Here is a 21670-nt window from a genome sequence, read left to right on the forward strand (position 1 = left end):
GTTAAAATGAACAATTTTACTTTCAATGTTCTTACCACAATGAAAAAAACCTTCATAATATTATTATCACATCTAAAAAAAGGTAATCATTTTTTAATAGTACCAGATATCTCCGATTTTATTCAAATTTCCCCAATTGTTTAATTTTTTTTTCAGTGCATTCAATAGGCATCCAAATAATTGTATTGGGTGATTTGAATCTTAATTTTTTTGTGGATATATATAACAAAATTTACAATTTAAACCATTTTTTAGAAGATTTTATTTATTTATTTGACAGAGAGAGACACAGCGAGAGAGGGAACACAAGCAGGGGAGTGGGAGAGGGAGAAGCAGGCCTCCCACGGAGCAGGGAGCCAGATGCAGGGCTCAATGCCAGGAGCCTGGGATCATGACCTGAGCCGAAGGCAGACGCTTAAAGACTGAGCCACCCAGGCACCCCCAATTTAAACCGTTTTTAAGTGTACAATTAAGTGGCATTAATTACATTCATAATGTTGTGTAACCATCATCACTACCTGTTTCCAAAATGTTTACACCTGGGTGATTTGAATCTTTACCATCTTTTAATCTATTGATTTTCCTTTTTCCTCTCTCTGTTTTTCTTTTCTTTTCTTTTTTTTTTTAAAGATTTTATTTATTTACATGACAGAGAGAGCAAGAGAGCACAAGCTAAGGGAACAGTAGGAGGGTGAAGGATAAGCAGGCTCCCCGTCAAGCAGGGAGCCCGATGCGGGGCTCGATCCCAGGACCCTGGGATCATGACCTGAGCCGAAGGCAGACGCTTAACCATCTGAGCCACCCAGCGCCCCTCTCTCTCCGTTTTTCTTTGCAATTTGTCTGTTGAAGAAAATCAGGTCATTTCTACTACACAGTTACTAAATAGTTTCTACTGTGCAGTTTCCCACAGCTTGGATTTTGCTATTTTCCTAACTGTTTCATGGACTTCCATAAGGAGGCATGTAATGTCTGGTTGTTTCTTTTTTTGTGATGTTAGCAGCCATTCATGATCATCATCTAGATCCTCTGTTTTTCAGGGGTGCAAAATGATGATATTCAAATTCTATTTTTGCTTTTTAATAGCTGTAATACTTTGGTAGGGGAAACAGTTGCAAAGTATTCCATTGTATGGGTGTTTATTCAATCTGTCTAAACAGAATATTTCATAAGTCAAAGATCTTATTTAGCAAACACAGTTTCATTGTGACTGGTTTTCAAACATAGGAGATGTCTTTTCGTTGCTGTCCTTTGTTATATTTCCAAAAAGGGTACAGAGTATGCTCAAGACTAAAGGAGTATTTGCAGAAAAGTTAAACACTATTTCTATATGATAACCTGAGTGAAATTTTCATCCCCCAATATAATTTCTGTGTCTAAAGTGGATCTGTTGTTAAAAAGTACCCTGGAGGGGAGCCTGGGTGGCTCAGTCATTAAGCTCTGCCTTCGGCTCAGGTCATGATCCCAGGGTCCTGGGATGGAGTCCCACATCGGCTCCCTGCTCCGTGGGAAACCAGCTTCTCCCTCTCTCACTCCCCCTGCTTGTGTTCCCTCTCTCGCCCTGTTTCTCTCTGTCAAATAAATAAATAAATAAATCTTAAAAAAAAAAAAAAGTACCCTGGAGTTAAACATCTGGAAAGAAAGTAACCTGAGTATGGACAAGCAACTCCGGCCTTCTTTTCTTCCACAGAAGAGTGCAAGGAGCTGAGGACCACCTCCCTCACCTGTGTCCTCTGCTTCTTTTTTTATGCAGGGATCTAAGATTAAGCACAGTGCTTTTTTTGGTGATAGTACATGCCAGGAAGGCGTATCAGAACACTTTCTCTAGAACAACATTGAGACACATCTGTTCAAGTGAATCAGTTACCAACTCAGCTGACTCATTTAGCGGGGATAAGAAATTCAAAACCATCATATGGATTGAACCACGTGATCCCTTTGCCACTAAAAATATTAATTAAGCTTTTCTTTTTATCCCCAACCATAACATCTGTTAACTCACATTTGGTATCCTGCGAAACTTCTGTACACTGAGAATCGTAGCAGTTGAAAGGTCATATGACAAAACTTCTTAAAACTTTGAAACTTGGAGGGATTATTTCTCTCTTTCTCTTTCTCTCTCTCCTCAGTCTCTCTGTCTCTCTCTCTCTCCATAGAGGGTAAACTAGCAAGTCACAAGCATATTTCAGAGTATAGTATAATTTTTGTTGGCAAAAAACACTGCTGTCTTCAGATTAAAAGTGAAAGAAAGCAAAGCTGAGTTATGTTAGCATGGCTTGTAGGAAAATAACTTCAAAAGCCCACTTTCCATATCAGAAAGTGAATGTGGGTACCATGCTATACATGTTTATCAATGCAATTTATTTGTTTGTTTTAGCGACCTATTGCTGTGAAATAAATTCCTCCCAAATGTAGTGGCTGAAAACAAAACACTTATTATTTTGCAGTTTCCGTGGGTCAGGAATCCAGGAGCAGCTTAGCTGGGGCCTCTGGTTCAGGGCCTCCATCAAGCTGTGGGCAGGAGCTGTGTGCATCGCCATTTCAAGGCTTGACTGGGGAGGAGCCACCTGCAAGTTCCCTAGTGTGGCTGTCGACAGGACTCAGAAGATTCATTTCCATGTTCAATCACTCAGGAGGCCTCTCCACAGGGCTGCATGGAGACATAGAAGCCGGCTTCTTCAAGAGCCGGGATTCCAAAGAGAGAGAGAAAGAGCACCCCAGACAGAACCACAGATGTGACATCCATCATGTTTTTCATGCTGTGTTCATTAGAAGAGTCAGTCAGTCCAGCCTGCGTCAGAGGGGAGGGCATTACACAAGGGCAGGAGTGCCCGGAAGCAGGGATTGTTGGGGGCTATCTTAGAGGCTGCCTGCTACAGTTTCTTTATTTTGAATGTAAATTTTAAAAATAGAAAATGCATTCTCACCTTTAGACATTTAGAATGTACAGTCAGTTCCCCTCGCATCCCTATTACTGGGCCCCTCCTTGAGCAAACTCCTAGCAGTTTCTTGTGTATCTTTTCAGGGGCTTTCTGTCAAATGGGAAGTTGAAAGGCACTCCGCAGGGACAAGCAGAAAGCCACTTTCATCTTCTTGCCTCCCACCTGCCAACTCAAACCTGCCTTGCAGAGATAACTCTACCCCACCCCTCCGGTGACATCTGAGGTGGGCACTATGACTTTTCATCTCCCTCTCAGATAACTAGGAGTTATTTTTAGTCATAACATAGTTCCATGCTAGAAAGAAAATGTTGAATAACAGTCACTCTGAACTTAAAGATCCAAGCTTCTGCTCTTCCCTAGCTTGGTCCTTCTTCAGCCCGGAAGCCTGAAATGAGAAAAAGTGGAGGTCTTGTGGTGAGCTTCTCTTCTCTTTTTTGCACTTCACCACTTTTTCTTCTACCTCCTTTTAACTCCTCGGGGTTGCCTTTGTCTCTTTCTGGGTTCGGGGATGGGAAATGAGTGAAGAGAGATAAGGAGCTCTTTTTTCAGTATGGGTTCTTTTGGCTTCTTCAGAGATTTCCACATGGAAACATCAACGAGCTTTTTTTTTTTTTTAGTGTTTGCAAATTCTCTCCATCATTTAGCATTTGCTTCCAAGTATACACCTCCAGCCACTTTGCTCCGAGGTCACTTCAGGAAACCTTTCAGGCAAGGCCTCTATGAGCTCCAGGAGGGCTGGCTTCTCTCCCTTCCAGCCTCCATCTCATCCTGGGGAAACCTTGACACACCTTTCAGAATGTCCTAGACTCTTTGGAAAACTGATTAAGACCGTTCTTGCTCCTTGAGGGTTTTAATTTCTCACGCTATCTCGTTCGATTCCTTTAGGAATTGTTATATCCTGGGAACAAGGAATGTCCAATGTATTATCACCCCAGGAATTAAAACTCAAAAGAGGGGATGTATCTGCTGGTTGATCAAGTGCTTGTTTTGTTTGGGTAGGAAGTGAAAGACTTTTCTTGTACAACATACTTTCCACATGCTGAGATACCTTTGAAGACAAAATGGTGAGAGTAGTTAAGGCTAGAGATTCTTTCAATAATCCAGCATACTCTGCTTAGCCACAGAGGGTAGGAAGGTTGAGGTAATTTCAAGCACGGGCCATGTATATAGTTGTGAGGGACACCGATCTAGGATGTGGTGGGCTTTTTCTTTCTCTCAGAAGCATACAGTGTTTATTACTATAACACTAGATATCAAGGTGGTAGTAACTTTCAAATTCCCATGCCCGGGTCTGCTGCGGTTCATCTGTGTACACCATTATTTCATTATTTCATTCTGAGTTCAGTCCACCTCACCCTTTTCTAACAGTCCCATAAGAGATCCCACAGACACACCACTCCATCTTTACCAATGGCCAACTGGTAACTTCTCCAAGCCCAGGCTGCAATTCTTTAGGCAACTTCAGCACACAGCTGGCTTTAAGTTGGTTTAGTGTTGAGACATAAACACTGCTGCTTTGGGCCTCGGTGTCCCAGTATTAGTCATTGGGCTCCTACACTTACGTGACCCTCACGGGGACCCAGGAGATTTCTATGTTGTTCACATTATCAGAACTCAAACCCAGCTCCCTCCATTCTAATAATATCTGGGTTCTCAAATTCCAGTAACTTTTCCCTCTCCTATCCCTTTCCTTTTAGCCAGGTCCAGGTCCACCTTCTAAGTTTCTGGTCTTCTGGGTGGGTTTCCTTCTTCTTAGCAGGGCTCGCTGTAATGGAATTTTGCCCCTGCTTCCCATTTTGGAGATTGAGACTTTATTATCTTATCCACTGATGAACTCATGGCCACTCACCTCCTGGGTCTTCCAGATGTTACCCAGAACCTTCCAATTCTGCTGCTTCAATTGGACCCCTCAAAGTTCTCAATCCCAAGGACTGTACAACTGTTCCCTTTGGTGGAATGTGTGGCATCAGTCAGACCTTCCCCCACAGCTTCTGTGGGAGCCCTGTCCTGTTGTGCAGGCAGATGGAGCCTAGACATTAGAACTCAGTGGGGCTCCATGGAGGCACTTAGACACATCAGGCAGGAGCCCAAGGAATGACTATAGCCCTCAGAAAATGATTTGGTTGTTAATACTAATGGCAAGTGAGAAGATTAAGAAGGACTTGGAGAATGTAACATTGTATGCCAACTATACTCAAAGGAAAAAAAAAAAGAATGACTTAGAGTTGCCACATTGTAAGGACAAAAAAAAAAAAAAAAAGCCAAAGTGATAAAGCCAAAGAAAATCGTATTTGAGAAAAAACCATGCAGTGTCATTATAAAGTATGCCAAGAGATACACTATCCTCATTAAAGAAAAGTAAATTATTTAAAAGTGAATACCAGAGTGCCTGGGTAGCTTAGTCCGTTAAGCACCTGACTTCAGCTCAGGTCATGATCCGAAGGTCCTGGGATCAACCTGTGTTGGGCTCCTTGCTCAGCAGGGAGTCTGCTTGTCCCTCTCTCTCTCTCCCTCTGCCTCCACCCCTGCTCCTGCACTCTCTGGCTCTCTCTCAAATAAATAAATAAAATCTTTTAAAAAAAGTGAATACTATATTGTACCAATGTTAATTTCTTAGTTTTGACAAATGTGCTGTATTATGTAAGATGTTAACATTAAGAAAAGCTGGGTGAACTCTCTGTACTACCTTTGCAACTTTTCTGTATTTAAAATTATTCCAAAATAAGAAGCTGAAAAAAAGAATACCAATAGAAACATGAAAGTATTTACATAAAATAAAGAACTTCTTTACCCTAAAATTTTTAGGCAGATAAAAATGGTTTTTGAAGAATATTTTGAAATCTCATTGTTCTTTGCATAAACATGCATTGTAGAAAGGTGCAGTCCTGTATAAATTCTGGAAAGAATTAGTTGATGCTTCTTGGTTTCACTTTTAGGAAACTCACTCTTTCAATAAATAATTTTTTACCTATAACGGTCTTGCATATTCTAAGGATACATCAGTCAAACAGATATATCAGTCAAACAGATAAAGATCTATGCTCTCATGGAGCCTACATTCTAGTGGGGTGGGGGAAATCAACAATAAACATGAATATAATAAATGAGTTATATTGTATGATTGATAGGTGCTATGGGGGGACAAAGAAGAGCAGAAAAGGGATAGCAGTAGTATGCATGGGGGCTGGGCTGTGTACACTTTTATTTATTTTATTTATTGATTTTTTGAAAGACTTTATTTATTTGAGAAAGAGCGAAAGTGATCACAGAGGGAGAGAGATCACAGAGGCAGAGGGAGAAGCAGACTTGCCGCTGAGCAGAGAGCCCAATGTGGGGCTCGATCCCAGGACCTTGAGATCATGACCTGAGCCAAAGGCAGACACTTAACTGACTGAGCCACCCAGGCGCCCCGTGTGTACACTTTTAAACAGGGTGATCAGAGCAAGCTCCATTAAGCAGATAGAGGGGAGCAAGATGAAGGAAATGAGGGAACAAAGCATGAAGATATTAGGGGAAGAGCATCCCAGGCAGAGGGAATGGCCCTATGGTGGAACATGCCTGCATGTTCAAGCAGCATCCAGAGGCAAGTGGTCAAAAACAGTAACTGTGGGGGGAGGGAAGGTAGAAAGTAGAAGATGAGGTCAGGATGTTAACGATAGTGGTAGGTGGAGAGGAGCACAAATAATATAGACCTTCGGCTTTTCCTTTGAGGAAATGGGGAGCTATGGCAGACTTTTGAGGAGAAGGGTGACACGATCTGTCTTATGTATTAGAAGGATCATCCTTAACTGTTTTGTGAGTAGGTGCTGGGAGGGCAAGGGCAGAGCAGAGAGAACAGTTAGAAGGCTAAAGTAGTAATCCAATGAGAGACAATGGTGCTTTAGTCCCAAATGAAGCAGTGGAGATGGCAAGAAGAGGTGAACTAGAGTTGGCTTGTTCCAGTCTCAAGAGCCAGTTGAGAAACTTCTTGGAAGTTTGCAAGCCAGGTGTTAAGCATGGCATTATTAAAAATTAAATTATATAAACTTACAATTAAATACATTATATTGAAAACTCAAGTAATAAATACTCAAAAACTCATCACTTCTTAATTGTTTTACCGAATTATTTTACTATTATTTATTATTATTGTTATTTAGAGAGAATGTGCAACGGGTGAGCACACATGAGTGGGGGAGGGGCAGAGGGAGAGAGAGAATCTTAAGCAGGCTCCAGGCCCAGTGCAGAGTCCAACGTGGGGTTTGATCTCATGACCCTGAGATCATGACCTGAGCCAAAATCAAGAGTCAGACCCTTAACTGACTGAGCCACCCAGATACCCCATACTGTTATTTATTATTAACTTCGCTCCTGAGGTCATTTATGTCTATCTGTAGAGTGAAAATACTCTCAAATGGGGTACTGCTGTGCATCTCTTCCCAACTCTGTATTCAGTGACATTATGTTAGGAGTTTGTCAGTCATACTGGGGGTATTTACACCACAGAAATTAAACGCTACAAATCAGGATTCATTTTGTTTTTAAAGAGAACTAGTTGTTAAGTATTTACCAGCACACCATTGCTTTGTGCCTTCCCAACTATAGCTAGGAATGTGTACCACTACACCATCCAAAGTGTTCAGGTTCCCTCACTCCTACCATTTCCCCACCCACAGAGGGGCAATGCTTCATAAAGAGGTGAAACAGGTATTGTGCCTATTATAACAGGAGAAAAATAACATATTTCTCTTAAGCCTCATACCACTGATGCATATTTAGTTACGAGAACTCACCATACCTGTGATTGAATCTTTAGTGCCGGCCCTAGCTTTAATCCCAGAGTGCTTCGAAGATGCTCCTCTGTGAGTAACAGCAAGGTTTCCCCATCAATTGCATGGTCTTTAAATACCTTATTAAACACAAAAGATGTTAACTTTGTCTATACGTCTTTTAAAAAAAATGCTTGTTTTAGATATAGGTATTTTAGTTTTGGAGGAAACATTAAGACTGCTGGAGGATGACACAAAATGTTATAAAATTTCTCATTTTCAGTTGTTCTCTCTTCCATGCTCCAGTAGCAAGTTGTCTGTGTTCTTTAATTACTCTTAGAGTACATTGTAATTCTGTTTATGGGACTCAGTTCCAACCTGGAATAGTTACTATTTGAGGGCAGACCCATGTCTTATATACCAACGGCCCTATAATGCTGTGGCTGACACATAGTAGATATTTCAGTAGGTGTTGCTGGACAAATCAATGAATGCACTAATAGTCTGAGTAAAGGGTTGTGGATAAAAACCATGGCAAACAAGTTTCACCTCTCACATGGACAGGTGCAGCCTCTATCCACTGCCTTGGACAAACAGCAAGGGGAGGAGAGGTAATGCAGGTGAGAACTGTCATTCTAGGCCTTTCCAGGGGCCCTCCCTGTTCTGACTGTGGAGTAGATACCACCAGGCCTTCCTTTCTTCCAGAAACTAGGAAGGCTGCTGGTGGACAAACATTCCAGGCAGATAAAGAGATGAATCAAAGATCTGGGCAGACTGATAGTACTGTAATTTCATGATCTCCAGCTTCAACCTGCCCGGCAATCCTTTATTTACTGATGAGCTCTCTTTTTTCTATTTTCAAGCTTCCTTCACATGCTTCAAACTTAAAACCTTACAGAATCCTTCCTCATTTTCAGCAGACCATATAACTTAATTGAGAGGGAAGGAAGGAAGGAAGGAAGGAAGGAAGGAAGGAAGGAAGGAAGGAAGGAAGGAAGAAAGGGAGAAAGGAAGAAAGGAAAAGAGACCAGTAGATAAGAACTTCCTTGGGGCGCCTGGGTGGCTCAGTTGGTTAAGCATCTGCCTCGGCTCAGGTCATGATCCCGGGGTCCTGGGACTCCCTGCTCATTGGGGAGCCTGCTTCTCTCTCTGTCCCTCCCTGCTGCTCTGCTCTCTCTTGCTTTCTCTCTCTCAAATAAATAAATAAAATCTTTAAAAAAACAAAAACAAAAAAACTTCCTCTAATTCTGCCCAGCAACCTAACCACAGATGTTTTCTCCTTTGTGCTGATGTGGTTGAAGAGGGTTCTCCATGTGTGAAGACAGTCTCTTCACGTATGCTGTGGGTCCCTGCCCCTCCCACCTCAGGCTTCCCTCAGCGGATAATCCCGTCTCTCAGAGTCAGTCTCCCCTCTTTGGCTGGCTCCTTCCCAACGGCATTTACGCAAGTCTCCATCCTTGAGCAAACAAACAATAATAAAGCACTTACACAAATGCTACCTCACTCTAACTCTTGATCCTGCTCCATATTTCTCATCCCCTTCACAGCCCAATTTCTCAAGAGTTTGGATCCTCCCTGCCTCAATGTTCTTCTTTCCCAGTCATTTCTCCGTCTCAAGGAGTCTGACTTCCACCCTCACTAGTCTGTTAATCCTGCTTGCTTCTGGGTCCCTCGTGTCTCCGCTGTTACCAAATGCATGGATATTCCTTGTGCTCCTGGCTGCATTTGACATTGTTGACTATTTTTTCATGAAGAAATGCGCTTCCCTTGCCTTTGTGAGGCATCCCCCTCCTGGGTATTCTGTGCCTTTCCTTCCCAGTCACTTCTGAGGCTACTGTTTCTTTATCTGAGTCCTTATGAGTTTGGGCTTCTGAGGCTTCTACTTCAGGTCCTCTTCGGTTTTCCTGATTTACCTCAGTCTTTGGCTTCTGTGAATGTCTCTCTATGCCGAAGGCTCCCTAATGTATGTATATCTTAAACTTAGAAGCTGAATCATGCTAATTCTGCCTTTTAGATAGTGTCTTTTTTTTCAAGATTTTATTTATTTATTTGAGAGAGAGAGAGAGCGAGCGAGCACACTAGTGGGGTGGGGTGGGGGCAGAGGGTGAGAAACAAGCCGACTCCCCGCGGCCCGATCCCAGGACATGGCGATCATGACATGACCTGAGCCAAGGGCAGATGCTTCACCGACTGAGCCACCCAGGCGCCCTAGATAATGCTCTTATCTACCCGCCCCTCTGCTGCTACCCTGGATCTAGTGCTTCCCCACTAGTCTTGCCACCTTGAACCTATTTTCATAAAAAGCAACCTAAGTGGCCATTCTGAAATATAAAGCTAAGCATGCCACTCATGCTTAAAACCTCAGTTGCCTTCAGGATAAAGTCACAATCCCTCACGGGGTCTTCACGGCTCTCTGTGACCTAGCCCCTTCCCCTAGTCCAGCCTCCTGATTGCCATTCTCACCTGTGCCACTCTTGGTTCTGGCCCCCTCAGTGCCACCAGGAACTACTCTGGAAATCCCACCTGTGCTAAATTCTTTCTGGTTCCTGGCCTTCTCCTGGAAATTCCTCCTTCTCTCTTCCACCTCACCGCCCCCCTCCGCTGGTAAACTCAGTCAGATGCCTCTCCCTTCAGGAAGGGATACATTTTCAAACAAAGGCAGGTTGGCAGCCAGGGCCTGATCCTCAGCCCTGGTGGAGGAACCTGGCCCCGAGGCAAAGTTGCAGAACCTTCCAGTGTCACTCAGTTGTCCCTCCCACCTCATTCTCAAGATAGCAGTGGAGGCCAAGAGCACCATATAAACATACATATAATTTTCATGATTTCAGTTATTTTTAGAGAAAGAATATTTTATCTGGTGAGTCACTTAGGACAAACAAGAATCACTGAACACTACACCAAAAACTAATGATGTACTATACAGTGGCTAACTGAACATCAAAATAATAATAATAATAATAATAAAGAATAAATAAGATGTGTTGCAGGGTCTCCTGGACGTCCTTGAACAAGTGAGCTACCAGCCCTCTCTCTACATCTGTTTAAAAGAATTCATTTGCACAGGGGCTTTGGGCTTTAGTTCTGGTTCTTTTTTCTGGATTTCTTTTTATACCTACAGGAGGCAGGTGGTGGGAGGCTGCTGAGTAGCAACCACCTAGAGATGAGAAAGAGGAGGACAGGGTGGGGGAGAGGGGGAGGACAGCGAGTGTAACGCTGGGGTAGTCCCAGGCTGCGACATACTAGACAGGGGTTTTCATGACTCCTGTGCCTGAGCTGTGCTGCTCTGAAGCTTGTTACAGTCTGTTGCGTCCAGGGAGATTCTCTCCGTCTCTGCACACCGTACTGTCCCCAAGCGCAGCAGGGTCGTGCCCAGCAGGGCAGCGGCCTTCTTGTGGCTGATTTCACAGCAGTCCCAGGGAGGGAATAGACTGATGAGGAAGCAAGAGTAGAACTTGATCCTAACCACATTTGAGAAACACCTAGAAATAATTGTACCCCTTCTTGGGGTGAGGAAAGGAGCACTGACATCCTGTTGGTGAGAGATAATGAGTCAGCCAAGTTTGTGGGGTATTCATGTTTATGTGACTTCTATGTACCTGCAAGAGGACGTTGAGGATGATAAAGTATGAAATGCACACGTGGCATCATTCATTACAGGAGTGGTTATGATAAAGAGCACTTCTATGCCTGTGGATCACTGGATGATTAAGAATGATAAGGGTTCAAATAGATTCAGTCTGCCAGAAGCCAGCAATCACATGCTCCTTACACACAGGGTTGCTTATTTCTGGCTGTTATCAAAATTTGGTAACTTCACTGTACTGGTGGTTGATGAAGCACCTGATAAGTGGAATAGACAAATTTAAAAATGATTGCCCCATGGTGAATGACTAATAAGAAAACAATAATATTATACTTGCTGAATAGGAGAGAACAGGACAGGAATTTTTATCAAGTATGCAAAAAGACAAAGTAGGTGACCTGAAGAATACACCTTGTCTCATAAGTAACCTGAGGTTCCATTCTCTTGAGGATCCTCTGATAGAATGATGAAATTAATGTTAATCAAGTATTTATAAGGTGCCAGGCCCTCTTTATGGCTTACAACAATCCTTTGAGAATATATTATACAATTATCCCCATTTTACAGATGAAAAACTGTGCACCAAGAAGACAGGCAACTTGTCCCAGGTCACATGTCCAGAACACACAAAAGCCAGGATTTGAACTTGTACTTTCTGGTTTCATAAGCATATTCTTTTTTTAAAATTTTATTTTATTATGTTATGTTAATCACCATACATTACATCATTAGTTTTTGATGTAGTGTTCCATGATTCATTGTTTGCGTATAACACTCAGTACTCCATTCAGTACGTGCCCTCTTTAATACCCATCACTGGGCTAACCCATCCCCCCAACCCCCTCCCCTCTAGAACCCTCAGTTTGTTTCTCAGAGTCCATAGTCTCTCATGGTTCGTCTCCCCCTCCAGTTTCCCCCTCTTAATTTTTCCCTTCCTACTATTTTTTTTTTAACATATAATGTATTATTTGTTTCAGAGGTACAGGTCTGTGATTCAACAGTCTTACACAATTCACAGCGCTCACCATAGCACATACCCTCCCCAATGTCTATCATCCAGCCACTGCATCCCTCCCACCCCCCACCACTCCAGCAACCCTCAGTTTGTTTCCTGAGATTAAGAATTCCTCATATCAGTGAGATCATATAACACATGTCTTTCTCTGATTGACTTATTTCGCTTAGCATAATACCTCTAGTTCCATCTACGTCATTGCAAATGACAAGATTTCATGTTTTTTGATGGCTGCATAATATTCCATTGTATATATATACCACATCTTCCTTATCCATTCATCTGTTGATGGACATCTTGGCTCTTTTCATAATTTGGCTATTGTGGACATTGCTGCTATAAACACTGGGGTGCACGTACCCCTTGGGATCACTACATTTGTATCTTTGGGGTAAATACCCAGTAGTGCAATTTCATAAGCCATATTCTTAATGACTACTCTATCTAACTTTTCCATAAGTCCCATAAACAGAAAAAAAAAAAAAAAGAAAATGTAGAAGAATTAACAGCTTTACACTGAAGTAAAAAATGATCATAAAACTAAGATATGAAAAAAGTTATTTCTAACATCAGTTAATTATATTAAATTATAAGGTCTTTTCCTTGCTTTCTTTTCCTTTAATATATAAACCAACGATAATGACACCAGATTTACTAGGCAAATTGTTACTTAAAACTGTGTTATTAAATCACTTGCGGGGTCCCTGGGTGGCTCAGTCGGTTAAGCAGCTGCCTTTGGCTCAGGTCATGATCTCAGGGTCCTGAGATAGAGCAGCTCAGCAGGGAGTCTGTCTCTCCCTCTCCCCCTGCTGCTCCCTCCAGTTCACGTACTTTCTCTCTCTCTCTCTCTCAAATAAATAAATAAAATCTTTAAAAAATAAATCACTTGAAAAAAATAAACTTTATGTATGAAAATATAGCACTGACATAAACTTTAAAAATTGACCAACCCATTTTCCCAAATGAATGAAACTACTCTTCTTTCCAACTGTGCTGACAGTTCATTATAACTCAAAAAACAGTATTTTATCTACCAGATTGAATTATCTCTGTGTATGCACTTTTGTAAATTGCCCCAGCATTAATATAGAATTTTTAAATAGTTATTTTCTTATTTTTCAGATCTATTGTCTTGTTATCCTGTTTAGAATGAAGAAGATATTTCTATTACCTATTATGAGTAGCCTAAAACTTCTGGTATGTTTGTTATATGGAAGAGTAGGGAATGTAGTAGAAATTTCTCACTGTTTTTGGATGTTTGGGTGCTGAATCTCCTAGTTTTGGGTGAATTCCTACCTCCCAAGAGTCTCGATAGAACAGAAACTAAAGCCAGACAGGCATGGCTCTCCCAGCCTCCCTGCAGATGGGGTGTGGAGACGGGACCCAAGCTCCACCAATCCCAGACTCCTGTCCCAGGTCAGCCAATGACACATGAAGGGGTAGATTATTAGGAATCCTCTCTGAGAGAAAAATGCAAGTTTGACAGAACTCATTAGGAAGGAAATAGATTTCAAAGTGTCTTATTTTCATGAAAATATTTCAATGTTAAGTCACCTGGGCATAGTCTGAACAACCTGGAAGGCCACTAATGAAGTTGTGCACGTCGTCCACAGTCCATTTCTGAATATCTTCATCCAAGGACATGTTTTCCCCAATTGTAGCCAGTGGGTGTGCTCCTTTAAAAGTGGAAAGGAAATTATTTGGTGGTATAAAATTTCCAAGGAAAAGGGGGAAGCTGACAGCACAGTTTTATGTACAGTTACCTTAATTTCCTCATATTCTATTACCACAGAGGGTCTCTTTAGGTCCCTATAGATCTATGTGTAAACTCCTTAAAAGATACTGAGAGACATTTTCTTAAAAAGTTGAGTAATCTCCTTTCTTTTCTTCCCCTAAAGGATCTTTAATGATAGCATTATTGTAAATAAAGAAGTTGCCGACTGCTCTGTTTCTCTGTGATTCCAAGAGACATGCCCTGTGGATTTCATCCTCCAGATGAACGCTATCGTGTTCTATGATATTATGTGATTTATCATGCTCTCTAGGTGATGTGAGAATTTAGCTACATATTCATCAAAAATGGCAAATTAACACTTTGTAAGGGAAGCAGTTGTTTCAGTGACTACAGCCCCCTCCCCACCAAATCCCTGTTTTAAAATATTTTTATCTAAAGAAGTTCTAGAAAACTATTCAATGTGTGTTTGGATGGGGTAGGTAGTGTGCTAATGCTTTTAGATAAGAAGGTATCACCACAGTAATGGGCACTGAAAGTTAATGCTTCTGTTTAATTATCTATAGTTTTCTACACTTAAATACAGGGGAGATAGAATTCATACTTTTAGGCAAGAAGCCCCTCTATATTGTGTTGAAGAAATTAAGAGCTAATTAAATTAAAAATTTAATTTAAAATTCTGGCAGATTTCCCCATCCTTCCTTATCCTTGCCTTCCTAGCTTTTGCTGAAAATTCTCTCTATAGCAACATATGAATAGAGATGAATGTCACTAATATGGCTTTATTGGGACTAACATAATAAAGTGACTTCAAAAAGTTCTAAATAGGACTAAGAAAAGGAAGAATAAAAGGAAACATGATGGGTATAGTGCATTATGGAATAACTTAAGGACTTGGTGACCTGTGGCTCATTAGGATCTGCCATTGGCCCCTGACACCCACCTGGCAGAGCTGGTCGAGGAATTGGAGGACAAACACCATTCTTTTCCCCACAGGCTGCAAAGCCCTGCTCTGAAGGCTTCTCTTTCGCACCATTCCAGGAGGCCTTTGCTTCTAGAGGAGCACCATGAGCTCCCCAAGGTTTTCTGTGGGTGGGGTTGAGCTCCCCACAGGTGTTGGCAAGAGCTGTAGTTGGCTTTTCATTGGTTTCACTTGACTTCTGATTGTTGAGAGCTTCAGTCTCTGGTTCCTTTACATATTCATCCTCTTCATAGGGAATCACATGAGTCTGGCCTAAGAGTTTTTCTTCTACTTGACTTTTGGAGCTCTCAGTATCGCTGTCTAGAACTTTCTGATTCCCTGTACCTCTCCTGAGACGGCGACATTTCTGACCCCAACTCTCTAGAAAATGTGGACCAGTCGCCACTAGCGTGGGGTTTCCCTGAAGATTTCTCAGGGTGCTTCTGTGAAAATGCAGGTCACCAGCAGGGAGCATGCTCCTGCCGTGGTAAGTGGCTGGGCCAGGTGGGATACTGGAGCCATAGAGGAATGGTATCCCTAGGCCTGCTAGTCCCTTGGGATTCACTTTCTCTATTCTCCTTTGTTGGTAAATGGCATGCATTTCCATTTCCATCCTAAAAACAGAACAATATGTTTTATACACCCCAAGAAAACCATTAGAAATATAATCTTAATGGACCTCTGCCTTCCCTGAGATGGAACCTCTGCTTTTCCTGAGTCTTCACACTGCTTATCTGAAGTGTGTTGGGTGGAAACACGAGTTCCCCCCCAAATTCACTGGGAAGGAGAGTTTGGAATAAAGATCTGAGGGTGAAAGGTTTGGCTGAATCTCTCGACAGAAGTGCAAGGTCAGTTTTTAAAGCATTACCTCTAGCAGGTCTGGCAAATTTAGCAGGAATGGGGATAACATGGCAGAGGGTAGTTTCTTGCCAGAGATGAATCTTCAAAGAAAATAAAGTTCTGGGAAGAGATTTTTAAACCCTGCAGTATAATCTTAGTGGGACTCAAGGAAGGCGGGAAGCCAATACAAGTCTCAACCGTGACAAATCAGTGCAACTGGCAGGGTTTGTGCTGGAGGACTTGGTGGGGGTTTTGCTTACTTTGCTTATGGATTATCACCTGACTCATTAGGGTTCAGTGATGAGAAAACTGAGGATAATGCCTTCTTGCCCCCCAGGGCCATGCCTTATCATTACTGCTGTCTTTTCTTTCTAGTTGCTATAGCTGAAGGCCACTGTTGGGGCCACTGACATGGGGCTGTCTGGGCTCTGCTCGCAGAGTCTCAGGTGGGGTTGGTGAGCGTGGCTCCTATATTTGGGCAGAATTGAAGTCATTTAAAACAGAAGGGCTGATATGAATTTCAGAGGTATCACAACTAGGCATTTTAATTGTGAGACATTGTTAAACTGTTATGATCTGCAGGCTTAGCTTCACTATGTAATTTCTAATCTTGCTTTTATCTTTAACCAACCTGAATATATGTTTGTATATATTTCTTTTTGTAATATTCCTGAAATACTTTTTGTATGTAATCAGATATCTATCAAATATACGTAATATAATATGTATATGTATATAATATGTATATAATTTGTATATATATATATACAAATACTATATACAAATATAACGAATGAATGTATGTATATAAAAAGTATCTCTATCTCTATCATCTATCCGTCTTTCTATCTTTCTGTCTATCTTTTTATCTATCTATCTGTCTAAAACAAATGAATAAACGAACAAGTGAGTGAATAGAAAATAAATACAACAACACTGTTATGTTACCTGGCGGTATGCTGCCTTTGAATCATTTCATTCCTTCTGGCCATTGCCTTTATGGATTCAGGTGGTAAAATGCCCCAACCTTAAAAAAGAAAATCATCATCTCACCCCACAAACAAATTAACAATTTCCATTTAAAAATAATACAAAAAAATATAATGATTTAAAACAGCATCTATAAAAACCCACCAGTAGAGCACAATGTTGGAAACAGTATCAGATAATTGCTGTTCAGCATCTTAGGGTCACTTTGGTGATGGAATGATAAATACTAGATAATTTTATTTTTCTTTAAGTATGGATCTCATGATTGGTGACATTTTCCTGCCATACTTCGAAAGGAAAAAAAGATGAAATAAGTTATGGATGTCTTCATTTCTAGCTTTTGATGTAAAAATGGATAACTTTTTTTTTTCTTTTTTGCTATAAGAGAAATTAGTTGACCTTTAAAAAAAAAAAGGAACTAAGTGCTTCTTATGCACCAAAATCCCTGGAAATAAATGCAATGATTTAATGGGTAAAATATAAAGCTCTCTATGTGGATTTTTGGCATATCTGAGGAAGATACTTTTTCCAAAATGTTTTCAATGATGTTGGGTAGAAATTACATTCTTTGTGTCAGTCTTCTAAAATTTCTTGAAATAACAGCAGCATCATAGATTTCAAGGCTCTATTCTTGCCTGGTAACTTTATGCTCTATTGACTTTCTTCTTTCTCTGTACTCCTAATGCACTTAGAGTCTATACTGATGCTTTTCAAACCATCTATGGCAAAGGACCATTTTTTTCTTTTAAAATTTCCAACCATCATGGACCAATACTTTTTAAAAATACAACATAATGAACTTTTATAAAATTGAAATGAAAACAAGGACAAATACAAGGTAAAAAAATATTAGATCAACTGAGAATTACCCTGTCAAATTGCTGCAAAATTTCTCTATTTATGTATTTATTTGCACAACCTCTTCACAGACCAGCGCAGGTCTACAGAACACACTTTAACATAACAAACACACAAATTGTACTTCTTATATGTAGTTTTGTTTACTGATAGTTTTACACGTGAAAATCTGTTCTCCCTAACAAGGGGGATATCATGGGAGCTAGAACTGTTTCTTGTACATGCTTTGTACTAAGCTAGAGAGCTCATTTAACTCCCATTAATAACCTATCTTGAAATAAATCATACTATATGTTTTTAAAGGAGATTTTTTGTCATTTGTAAAATTCAGAGATTAGATGAGGTGACCTCTAAAAAAAAAATCCTCCTAACTCTAAAGCTCTATATTTTTATAATTCAGTGGCTTCAAAATATTCTTCTTTAGAGAGCCGGTATGCATGACACTTTCAACCCAGGAGGTATTGCCAAAGGATGCAGAGAAAGTTCTCATGAGAAGTCCAGTACAGAGGGCACAGTTCTAATTACCTGGATTTTAGGACGCTCTGAAATTTGGAATCATCAAACCTATTCCAAGTTTCTTTCTCTTTCCCAAATAGATGACATCAAATGTAGTGCTAGTCCAGCTGTAATAATCCACTCTCTACTTAACATCCAATTTTTGAAAGATATTTCTGTCTTAGTTTCTATTTTGCTAACTTACTTAGTAGCTCAGTTTCTGTAAGACGGAGGCCCTACTTTCCCCTTGCTTACTCTCCTACACATCAGCCTTGAGGCAGGAGACCTGACCTATGTCCCTGAGATAGGTGGTCAACTTGCTTGCGTACATCCAAATGTTGGCAGGTTCTGGATTTTTTATCACTAAAACGGGCTCTCTGAGTCAGCAATGAAACTATTTCACTGGTCTATTTATGTGTTGCCTGTAACCATGGGCTGTAGATTTACTGGGTTCTTGCTGCCAGATGGGGCTTTTATCTGGGATCAGCTGTTGGAACAGTCTTTTGGGTCCTTGGATCACTCCAGTGGGTGGGTCTAGTTTCATATCTGGCTCTGGCTTGTCCACCCAATCCCAGTGGATCCGTGCACAACATGCTCAAATCCAGGCAGTCTGGTATCTTCAATGGCCCTAGCACCAATCATATTTCTTCTTGTGTCAAACTTTTCACTCACATAGTTCTTATCTATTGAGAGTTGTTGGAATTGGAGAGCAGGGACAAACAGGAACTCAGCAATATAGTTTTGGGGAGATAAGATACATCAGTTTGATCTTCAATATTGTGAGGAAATTCTCACTTCCTAATCTCTCTCAAGCCCCCATCCAGTCATGTTTTCAGATACCACTCTACTGACTGCTCTTATCAAGATCACCAGTGAGCTCCACTTAGCTAAATCTAATCACGTATTCTTTGTTTTCATCTACTTGGCACACTTGACACAGATGCTTTCTCTCTCTCCTTACAACTTCTTCCCTTGCCTTCAAGGCCATCAGGCTCTCCTGGGTTTCCTCTCACTGGTTTCTCCTCCTGTTCTCCTCCTGTTTCTTCCCTTCTTATCTTTTGGGTCTTGTTGGTATGTCCTAAGGATCATCCTTTTAACCTCTATCTACCCTCGTTCTATGGGCAATCTCATCTAGTCTCATCTATGCTGATGACTTCCAAAATTATATCTCCAGTTTGTCTCCAGAAGTCCTCTCTGGGATTTAGCTGCCTTCCTGACATCTCCCATTAACAGACTGTTAGGCATCTCAAATGTAATAGAAGCAAAAATGTGCCTGCGACATCTCTCCACCCCAAGAACTCTGTTCCTCTCAGACTCTTCCTCAACAGTGACAGCAACTCTACCAAAACCAAGACCAAAATTTTTGCTGTCCTCCTTAACACCTCTCTCTCAGACAGCTCATATCTAAACTGTGAGAAAACCTGTTATTTCTGCCTTCAAAATAATTACAGAATCCAACCACGTGTTACTACTGAACTGTCACCACCCAGGGCCAACCCATCATAATCTTTTGGCTATTCTAATAGCCCATTAACTGCCATCAGTTTATCCTCAGAACTTTGATCCTATCAAGTTTGTCCCAGACACGGCAGCCAGAGTGATCCTGGTAAAATGTAAGTCAGAAAATGTGGCTCCTTTGCTTCAGCTCTTCAAAAGCTTCGCCTCTTAGAATAAAAGGTGAACCCCCACCATGACCTGTCAGACCATATCTCATCTCCTCATGACCTCATTAGTTCCTCACGTGTAAGATAAGACAGATAGTAATAGTGCAACTTATCATGTTATTCCCTAGTAAACTGATGGTTGGAGGAGTTAAGCAACTTACACTCAGTCACACAGTGGTGGAACCATGATTTAAATCTAAGTTGCAAGGGCAGAACCTACAGGCATAACTGCCACACAGTTCTGCTGCCAAAACTTAGCAGTAAATTTGATGGCATGATGGCAAGCTTAAAGCAGCCATCCAGGTCACAGTGGCTCCACAGATCAAAGCCATCTTTTGCTCATACCTGAGTAGACACGATTGGACAGCATGTTCGGCATATTTGCATTTGGTAGAACAGAAGATCCAAATTGTGAAGGAACGCAAAACTGTCTCGGGTCAGTAGGAGCTACAGTGGAAGGCAATAAATCTCTAGGGGAAAAAAGATATAAAGTAGATAAAATGAGGATGGAATAGTACAAACTTCCCATTGCATAGGCACTGAGATTTTTTAATTGCCAGATAGGATTCTATCATCTCTTCCCAAAATGAAGTGCAAAAATCCTGCCGCCTCTATTGGTTTAAGTAGAAATGTGGTAAGAAAGGTCTACTTTGGTAGAGCTATGTGTTGAGTGAATATATCAAGGAAGGATTGACCCAGCTGACAACACAACAGATAAAGCAAGAAAAGAAAGTTTTAGGGATGTCTAGAAAAAAGATCTAATCAAATTAATACTGCTCTCTGATTTCCCATGACCAACATACTGTTCTGACCACAACATTCTTTTCTCATGTAGTGGACCTACTTTGGCTTGGTTTTTGCCATCTGGGATCAGTGTTTGACTCCCTGGGTGACAGTTTATTTATTTTGCCACGCTCAAGAAGTCCAAAGTTGTTGTTCACTGCTCCGTGAACAACAATAAATAATGGATATAACTTTCTTCTCAGAATGTCAAAATACTCTAAAGAAGGGAAAATAAGAAACTGCCAGAGTGTACATCTTAAGCATTGATAATGCCACTTTTATTGAAAAGAGAGAATCGTTCTATCACAGGAAATCCAGGGTACTTAATTATTGTGGAGTGAGTTGCGTTTCCCCCAAATTCATGCATTATGGTCTGAACCCCCAATGTGATTATATTTGGAGATAGGGCCTCTTAGGGGGGACTTATGATTAAATGTGGCCATAACAGTGGGGCCCTGACCCAATAGGACTGGTGTCCTTATAAGAGGAAGAGGTAGCAGTAGTGCATACACAGAGGAAAAGGCCAGGGGAAGGCACAGCAAGAAGGCGGCTGTCTGCAAGGCAAGGAAAGAGGCCTCACCACAAATCAACCCTGCCGACACCATGATCCAGGGCTTTTCAGCCTCCAGAAGTATGGGAAGTCAAATTCTGTTGTTGAAGCCATGCAGTCTGTGGTATTCTGTTAGGGCAGCCCTCACAGACTACATCAATGTTCATATACACATGATGCCTGTCACAGGGCAAGTGCTCGTTAGCTATGTGTTGAGTGAATATATCAAGCAGGCCTCAAATGGGAAGTGACAGGATGTGTGTTGGAGGTGTGGTCCCCTGAGCATCTTGACATGAATTAGTGCACCACAGTTCATGGAAGTAACATTAGACAAGAAAACAACACTGGAGTTACCATCATTTGAAAAGTTAATGATCATCCATTTTCTCCTTGGACCAGATTAGTATACTGGAAAGAAATACCTATCCGCTGTTGGAGGTTCAAATGGTGAAGGAACCAGTGGCGTTCTCTGCTGCACTGATGCTGTCAATAAAGGGTTCATGGCCATCATG

The 21670-nt window shown here is 41.2% G+C and overlaps 1 protein-coding gene across 1 annotated transcript; it reads right to left on the reverse strand.

Annotated features, from left to right (window-relative positions):
* Positions 1–3789: 3789 nt before the first annotated feature.
* SAMD7 (sterile alpha motif domain containing 7) lies at positions 3790–21666 on the reverse strand. The gene is made up of 7 exons (XM_021702661.1): positions 21581–21666; positions 20171–20295; positions 16767–16845; positions 14961–15592; positions 13840–13961; positions 7717–7827; positions 3790–3987 (listed from the first exon to the last, which is right to left on the reverse strand). The coding sequence occupies exons 1-7, from the start codon at positions 21664–21666 to the stop codon at positions 3790–3792; spliced, it is 1353 nt and encodes a 450-aa protein (XP_021558336.1).
* Between the last annotated feature and the right edge of the window lie 4 nt (positions 21667–21670).

This window comes from Neomonachus schauinslandi, chromosome 1, assembly GCF_002201575.2.
Source record: "Neomonachus schauinslandi chromosome 1, ASM220157v2, whole genome shotgun sequence".
NCBI lineage: Eukaryota > Metazoa > Chordata > Mammalia > Carnivora > Phocidae > Neomonachus > Neomonachus schauinslandi.